This window comes from Gymnodraco acuticeps, unplaced genomic scaffold (genome assembly GCF_902827175.1).
Source record: "Gymnodraco acuticeps unplaced genomic scaffold, fGymAcu1.1, whole genome shotgun sequence".
Lineage (NCBI taxonomy): Eukaryota > Metazoa > Chordata > Actinopteri > Perciformes > Bathydraconidae > Gymnodraco > Gymnodraco acuticeps.
Window position 1 is genome coordinate 104364 of NW_022990164.1, and position 9143 is coordinate 113506.

At 41.3% G+C, this 9143-nt stretch overlaps 2 gene segments (V, D, J or C); one reads left to right on the forward strand and one right to left on the reverse strand.

Annotated features, from left to right (window-relative positions):
* Positions 1 to 1297: 1297 nt before the first annotated feature.
* On the reverse strand, positions 1298 to 1895 carry LOC117547009. The segment is given in 2 exon segments: positions 1298 to 1641; positions 1745 to 1895. Coding segments are annotated over 2 exon segments (414 nt in total).
* A 540-nt stretch (positions 1896 to 2435) lies between these two features.
* On the forward strand, positions 2436 to 4214 carry LOC117547007. The segment is given in 2 exon segments: positions 2436 to 2586; positions 3743 to 4214. Coding segments are annotated over 2 exon segments (456 nt in total).
* The last annotated feature ends 4929 nt before the right edge of the window (positions 4215 to 9143 follow it).

Sequence of the window (9143 nt, forward strand, 5' to 3'; positions counted from 1 at the left end):
GCAGAGGTTCAACATGGACTCCAGGATACTCTGCAAGTTCTACAGGTGCACCATAGAGAGGGTCCTGACTGCACCGCCCTCAAGCGTAAGACTTTACAGAGGCTGGTGAAAACTGCACAGAACATTACCAGGACTGAGCTGCCATCCATGGAGGACCTTTACTCCCAGCGGCTCAGGAAGACGGCCCTCAGGATTACAAAAGACCCCCATCACCCCAGCCACAAACTGTTCTGTCTGCTGCCGTCTGGCAGGCGCTACCGCAGCATCCGGACTAAAACCCCCAGACTCAGGGACAGTTTCATCCCACAGGCCATGAGACTTTTAAACACTGGAACGCTTTCAAGAGCATCCATACACATGAATCTGTTTGCATCTTGAAAATTATGTATCTAATGTATCATATTCCAATTAGACTATTCTTGAACTATTTCTATTTTATTTGTATTTACTAGCACATCTTAAAACATTCTCTTGCACTATTTTATACCAAACAAAAGCACCAGACTCAGAGACAGTTTCATCACACAGGCTATAACACTATTAAACACCTGAGCTTGCACTATTTGAATTTGTAGTATTGTTTTTTAAATGTATTTTTGTATGTCTTGTAATTGCACTGTTGAGGAACCTGCGATCTAAGTTTTTCATTACATAATTACATCACAGTTGTGTATATGTTATGACAATAAACTTTGCAGCTTGGATTTAGAAGAAATATAATCAAATGATAAATGTAAGCATTGTGGTCTCTAAATGTATTTGTATTGATGTGACATACTCACACAAGCTAAAATGTAGCACCTTAAGTTTTAATGGAAACTATGTGTGAATTGAATCAACAAGCTAATTTATGAGAAGGTTAGGAATTGTGTTTAATAGCCTCTTTCAACAGGATTACAATAATAACTTATTATAGTATATTTAATTTATATACAGACTTCATTGTCAGTCGACTTTTAAATACAAATGTTTTCTCATTTATAACTATTTTTCTATAAAGTATAAAGTGAATGGTCTTTTTTTAATACTGGTGTGGTGTGTGTGTGGTGTGTGTGGTGTGTGTGTGTGTGGTGTGTGTGTGTGTGTGTGTGTGTGTGTGTGTGTGTGTGTGTGTGTGTGTGTGTGTGTGTGTGTGTGTGTGTGTGTGTGTGTGTGTGTGTGTGTGTGTGTGTGTGTGTGTGTGTGGTGTGTGTGTGTGTGTGTGTGTGTGTGTGTGTTCCTCAGTGAAGTGTATCAGTCTCTGCAGTAGCTTCCAGCTGCAGCAGTCAGTTCAGTTCCTGTTCAGTCTGACTGAGGGAGGTTTTTGTACGACGCTTTTTCACTGTGTGAACACATACTGACTGTTGATGACATGGAAACTCTGACAGTAGTAAACTGCTGCATCATCAGGCTGGACTCCACTGATGGTCAGAGTGAAGTCAGAGTTTGATCCACTGCCTGTAAAACGCTCTGAAATCCCTGTTTCTCGAGTGCTAGTATACTTAATGAGCAGTTTAGGAGTTCCTCCATCTCTCTGTTGGTACCAGGCTAAAGAGTTCACATTATAAATATTCTGACTGGTCGTACATGTGATGGAGACGGAGCGTCCCGGAGCAGAGCTCACTGCTCCAGACTGAGTCACTGTGACCTGGCCTCTGGACTCTGAGGAGAGACAAAGACAGAAAGCAGCGTCATGGTTTTGTCCGCTTCATTTCAGAGGGACGGATGTTCACAGAGGAGAGGAGTTTGATTCTCTGGACTTTACCTGTGAAGCAGCAGCAGAGGAGAGTCCAGATGAGGACGCAGATCAAAGTCATGTTCTTGATGAGGAGGATTCCTGTGGCTTCTGTTGTCATGAAGGACAGCTGTCAGTCATCCAGTGCTCAACTCTCAGGACTATAAAGTGTCCCAGAGCACTGGAGCATGGTGCTGCTGATGCAAAGTGTCTCTCTATGGAAATGCTCTGACTGACTCCAACAGGGACCTGGATTATTGATCACGAAGAAGAAGAGAAAGAAGATGGACCTCCCCTGGGGGAGCATTCAGTTTCCACTCTGTGTTCTTTACACACCTTACAAGTACATAGGTGCACAGGAGCATGTGCCAGGGTGCACTTGGGGGTTCGGTGCCCTGCTCAAGGGCACTGCCGCCCGGACTGGGTCAGGGCTCACTTGTTCTTTCCAAAGAACATTTAAAACTGTCCTATAATTCACTCCCACTTGAATCAAAGCTCTCTTCCTCCACAACAATCTAAAATAAAGCTTTATCAAATGACAATGATTTACATTTTGCCCGATTGATTAGAGAGTTCTTCTTAAGAAATAACGTCATTACATGTACTTCATTCAATATGAGTATTTTGCTTTTTAAATGTCTAACAGCTCATAAAAAAAGATTCAATACTTCTCCATAGTTTGTGAATCTGTTTCAAACATTGGAAGCAGTTATTATATAAAGTGGGTAAACCGTGGATGTGTTTGGTGAGTTTGTTTGTGTCAAAGTCAGAGAGCCGTGTCTCTCTACAGCGAGAGGTTTTTGTACGGCGGCTCAATGACTTTGTATCACTGTGGTACACGTTCGGTGGAGGAACCAGACTGGAGTTTGGAAGTAAGTCAAATGTTAATTTATAAGAGCAATTTCTCTTTCGTTGTACTTGTTATTCAGCTTACTAGGAGAAATAGTTGCCTCTCCATGTTATTGTATACATACTTTTATAAATACGTTGAACTAAGAGGCTAACTTTACTCCAGCAAAAGACGTTTAAATGTTTTCATGAGAGTTAAACATTGAACAGAGAATAAATCATTATGTCCACCTTTAATGGTGAAGTAGCTTCTTGAGGGCTGGTAGGTTTAGTTCAGTGAGTCAAAGTCAGAGAGCCGTGTCTCTCTACAGCGAGAGGTTTTTGTACGGCGGCTCAATGACTTTGTATCACTGTGGTGGACTTTTGGTGGAGGAACCAGACTGGATGTTGGAAGTAAGTTTCTGCACAAAAACTAAATATGATGACGTTTAAATTCTGTGTTAGAATGTTTGAGAGATAGATATATATTATTTTAATTGTAATGTTTAGATAGTATTAGTATTCATGTCTTTATTCCTCTTCATCATTGAGCCTAAGTCGGAGCAGCTTTTCCTGAAATGTCTTTATACATTCCCAACATGCTGTCATTTAAACAGCTTCAGATGTGAAATGATGAAACTGCTAATGTTTCATTCACTTGTTCTTCATTTGTTCTCGATTCTCCCGTCTGTTTTCAAATAAATTACGAATACAGTTTTTAAATACGGTTGAACAGAGTAAAGATAACGATGGATATTTAAAAATGTGTTGAATTCCTTCAGACATTATTTTAAAGTTTGTAAAACTGGGTAATTATTGAGATTCACATTAAGCTCAATTGATTGTTTCATTTCCCGTATTTGTTCATTTATCCACTAAATAGTTTAATTATGGTTTGTAGAGTTCAAGTTTTGGATGATTTAGACCACAACTATTTAAAATGTGTCCTAATGTTGTACTTTATTTCCAGTGAGACATATTTCAGGTGATTCTGTATGAAGTGTCTCCGTGCTGATTTGCATGAGAGGCTTCTTGAAGGGAAGTGAAACAATGTGTGAGTGAGAGACTGATGGAGCAGAACCAACATCTGACAGAAACTCCTTAAAGGAGAAGCGCTCTCACAGTAAAGGTGTCCCAGTGTCTGCTGGTTGATCAATAGCTGTATGCTCCCTGTCCTCTAATCTGATTGGTGTCTCCTAGGTGATGTCCAGCCCACCCTGACGGTGCTGCCCCCCTCCACAGAAGAGCTGCAGCAGGGGAAGGCCACGCTCATGTGCCTGGCCAACAAGGGCTTCCCCTCAGACTGGAGTCTGGCCTGGAAGGTGGACGGCAGCAGCAGCTGGGAGGAGAGCAGGAGCCCCGGGGTGCTGGAGAAGGACGCCCACTACAGCTGGAGCAGCACCCTGAGGCTCTCTGCAGACCAGTGGAGGAAGGTGGTCTCTGTGACCTGTGAGGCCACCCAGGGCTCCCAGACTCCGCTCTCAGAGACACTGAGGAGAGACCAGTGTTCCCAGTCCTGAGCTGACTCACTGGGACTCTGCTTTCTCTCTCACTCTGCTCTCAGTCTGCTCTCTGGCTCTCAGGACATGTTTCAACATCAACCTGTTTCTGCTTGTGTCGATGGTTTCAACATTTAAAATAATAAAGATTAATGTGTGTATTATAAAAGTGACATGTCTTCTGATTACATTTCTGTAAGATATTATAAAGTAACCTTATTCACATTCATTCACAAAAGTCAAAACATTACCAAGTCAATATTTCCCATATCACTTTCTAATGGTCTTTGGGTTTGGTTTTACTTCTGGAATCATTCTAGTTTTATCTTTGTTAATACAAACTGGTTCCAATAAATATAGTATGAACATCAAGGTAAACCACAAAGCTCTCTCTTATCACTAATGTTTAAGTACATCCATGTGTGATTTTCATGTGTTGTTAAACTTGAATCTTACAACATATGAATTAAATATTCTACTTTCAAATATTTCCAGGACCAGAAATAAAAGCAGGGTGTCATCTGCTGAAGTCATATAACATCAATCTAAATTAAGATGACCTTAAATATTATTGAATGGACACAGTACAACTGAGGAATTATTAAATGAAAATATTTGTTGCTGATTGAATTAAAACTGATATTATATGAAAGCAAAGACTATTTATCACCTTAGCTGTGTCAATGCCACACGGCGCATGACGTGTGTTGATTGATTGATTGAAAAGTTTATTAACAGCTTGTATATTGGGTACAGTACAGTACAGCTCAAAACATACAATTGTTAAGGGGATGCAGACCAGAGAAAGACTTTCGTCTTGTTTACATCAGGGTCCCCCATTTCCAATTCATCATATCATTTAAGACATTTAAGACATATTTGACATACAGATGGCTTATTTACAATTTACATTTTAGATTTCGTTCTAATACATCCTAACCGGACATTTAAGACATACCAAGTCTACAGATATACAGTTAGTAACAGAGTCTAAAATGCGAGTATATACATAGATGGGGGGGGGAAGCTGTCCATTGAACGACAGGTTGAGATTTGTACCATTACCGGGGCCAGTTCTGCAATGCTCTCCCCCGAAGGTGCTCTTTAAGAGAGGTTTTGAAGGTAAGTATAGTTTTACTTTCCTTTACAGTTGTGGGAAGAGCGTTCCACCTTGATGTGGCATAATTGCGAAACGTGTATTCCCCCTTTTTTGTGCCAAATCTGGGTTTCACATGATTTGTGGAGCTCCCTCTGGTGTTATGATCATGGTATTCCTTGACCTTTGGGAAGAATTTTGACATGTACATGGGTACCATAGAGGTGTAGTGGATCTTGTAGACCAGGCCCATTGCAAGTAGCTGTACTCTGTCGTCTACTCTAAGCCATCCTAGGTTGTCAAAGTGGGCAGAGGTGAGGTGGGTTCTAGATGAAAGGTCAAGCAGTAGTCTGACCAGTTTATTTTGCGATGTTTGAAGTTTTATTTTTAGCGCCTTGGAGGTGCTATGGTACCATGACGTGCAAGCATAGTCATAGTACCCTTGAATGAGTGCTCCTGCCAGAGTTTTCAGGGTGTTTTTGTTTACCAGAGAGGAGATCCGGTATAGGAATCTAGTTCTTTGATTGACTTTTTTTATTACATTGGATGCCATTTTGTCACAGGAGAGGTTTGCCTCAAGAATAGATCCTAGGTATGTAATTTCCTTCCTACTTGTGACAATAATGTCACCCACTGCAACTGAGAAGTCGTCGGATTTGCTGAGATTATGTTTCGAACCGAAGAGAATGGACTCTGTTTTACCCAGGTGTAATGATAATTTATTATCGGCGAGCCAGGTGCAGATTCTGCCGAGCTCGGAGCTGAGGGTTTTTTCAACCTGCAATCTGCTCCTGTCAGAGACCAACAGGGCTGAGTCGTCCGCGAACAGGAACAAGTTGCAGTCACATGCTGATGACATGTCATTTACATACATTAGGAACAGTAACGGACCTAATATGCTTCCTTGTGGAACACCACAGCTCACTGGGAGGGGGGGGGACAGAGTACCGTTTACCTCCACCATCTGTTCTCTCCCCTCCAGGTAGGACCGCATCCAGCTCACCGATAGTTTATCAAAACCAATTGCTTTTAGCTTGTCAATCAGAATGGGGTGATTGACAGTGTCGAAAGCCTTTTGTAGGTCCAGCATCACCATGCCGCAGTATCTGCCCTCGTCCACTTCTTGTTTGATGTGGTCGCTCAAATAAAGAAGGCATGTGTCAGTGGAGTGGGATGTTCTAAAGCCAGATTGAAATTCATAGATTAGTTTATTTTCCGCGAGGTACTTTTCGACCTGTTCATATACTATTTTTTCCATGACTTTCGAGATGGAGGTAAGTATAGAAACAGGGCGGTAGTTGCCTGGGTCCAATTTGCTGCCCTTTTTGTGCAGGGGGGTTACTCTTGCAATTTTGAAGTCTTTGGGTACTTTTCCCTGTTTTATGGAGAGGTTAATTATGTGAGCTATGACTGGTGAGATGGCGGTTGCTGTGTCTCTGAGGAATTTGGAGGGGATATTGTCGTGGCCAGTGGCCTTGTGTTTGTGCTCTGCTCAGCTCTGTGTGTGTGTGTGTGTGTGTGTGTGTGTGTGTGTGTGTGTGTGTGTGTGTGTGTGTGTGTGTGTGTGTGTGTGTGTGTGTTTGTGTATGTCCGACACCGGCCTTTGTTTTCAAATGACCATGAACAGTAATTTACTCACATCTGTCAAACTCCATAGGTCTATGTGTGTGTTCCGAAATTAAATAAATGTGTTTAATCTTAATCTCGATGTAGGGCTCAGTGCTGTCGGAGTGCAGGGGAACACTGCGGTCAACTCAGCCGTCTCTCGCGTTTGCTTGGTCAAATCAGCAGCTCTTCATTTTTGAGTGCGCGATTAATAGCGCCTTTACGGTAATCGGCCGAGAAGCGGCACTGATGCAATACAAGAGTACAATAATGCATGTTTTTGTGCTATATTTGCGATAAAAATATGTTTTACCATAAGTTCTGAATAAAACTGACACTGCTGGACTCAGTAGGCTACTTGTTTGACTGCTACCAACAATAAAATGAAGTACTTTTACTTTGTACTTTTTCAGTTATTTAGTTGGAATGCTGTTAACATCATTCCCACTATCTGTTCTTCTACGCACGAAATTCTTTATTCTTATTATTCCGTCCATTATTTTGCCGGTCTTATCCTCTCGCATTGAACATCGCAGCAACTCCGTTCAAATATCAAAACGTTCAGGTCGGTCGGGAATCGATTGCTATTAATTTTATTATTCATAACTTTCGTAATTCCAGAGCTAGATCCCATAATTCATCATATTTTTAACCATTGAAGTCAATGGAGAAATTATTCAGACTTCAACAAATCTTCATGCGACTTAAACTGTTCTGTTCATTCATACTTTCACTCAGAAACCTCATTCCAACTTTAAAATGTTACACATCTTTCTGACATTATTCGTGTAACATAACTTTTAAATCTGATTCTTACTTTTAGAGATATTAAACATTGTTCAGACCTTGGTACAGAGGCCTTCTTCAGATTTTAACTAGAGTACGTGATGTCACAGCGAGAGTCTGGGAAATCTTGAAATGTGCCTTCATATTTCTTTTTTAAACTTCCATAATTCCCAAACCCTACATTCCTGAGACATACTTTTTATTGACAAATGTAGGAAAACATCTCGTAGCTTGAAAAAGGACAAATAATTAAACAAAATGCCTCTTGAGGGCATGAAGTGACAAAAACGTTCAACTTGTCTCCATTAAAGCCCATTGTAATTTCAGGCTGATATTTCCTCACAGCAGCATCCGCACACCTTTAGTTAATCTGCCAAAAAGGCCACATTATTGACCCGAAAGTACACAAAAATTACACTTCAGACACTCAAGGTCCTTGAGATGCTGCACGCTTTGAAATTTCACCGATATCTGTTACGGTTCTTCAACAAATCGTTCACATGTAACAGGTTTATCTCTCATTCCGAACAATGAAAACCTTTGATCTCTGGACACCTCGTTATCTCAAATATAAACACCTGTGTAATCGAACACGATGATGTCATAACTCCAACTGACATGCTCAGAGCAGCAGCCTTCAGATAATGGTTAATGGTCCTGCCCTCAACAGCTCTACGTCAATTATGGGGTGTCATCATATGCCGTTTCCATGGAAACGCATCCCTCGCCATAAAAGACGATGTCGCTATACATGAACTCCTATGAAAAAGTTCAAAAAATGCTCAAACTTCACATGTGTGCTAACAGTCCAGCTGTGAAGACATCTACGGGACAGTTTTGAGATTTCTTCAAATGCTGTTGCCATGGCAACACAATGCTCGCCATGAAACACGGTTTTCTCATAACTTCAGTGAAAATGCTCCAAATGGCCCGAAACTTCACAGGTTTGGTAACGATGCAGCCATCAACGCATCTAAGCATATTATGGGGTGTCATCAAATGCCATTGCCATGGCGACAGACCACTCGCCATGAAACACGATGTCGCTGTAAGTCCTATGGACACGGTCCACTCGTCCCCCAATCTTCACTTGTATATCACCGGTCCATGCCTCAACAGCTCTACGACAAATCTGAGATCTCACCATATGTCGTTTCCATGGAAACGCATCCCTCGCCATAAAACACGATGTCGCTATAACTCCTTTGAAAATTGTCAAAAAGTGCTCAAACTTCACATGTTAACAGTCCAGCCGTGAAGCCATCTACGTGATAGTTTGTAAATGTCTTCAAATGCCGTTGCCATGGCAACACAATGCTCGCTATGAAACACGGTTTTCTCATAACTTCAGTGAAAATGCTCCAAACGGCCTAGAACTTCACAGGTTTGGTAACGATGCAGCCATCAAAACACCTAAGCGTATTTTGGGTTGTCATCAAATACCGTTGCCATGGCAACAGATCATTCGTCATCAAGTTAGTTCAATAGTTTGCAGTTCAAATATTCTGCTGCTTTTCCAAGCTTTTTTACTTTCTTTTCTTCTCTTATCACACAGTCAAGCCCCCCAGTGTTCATGCATAATTTAAATCTAAATTCTTCACTTTCTTCTTACACA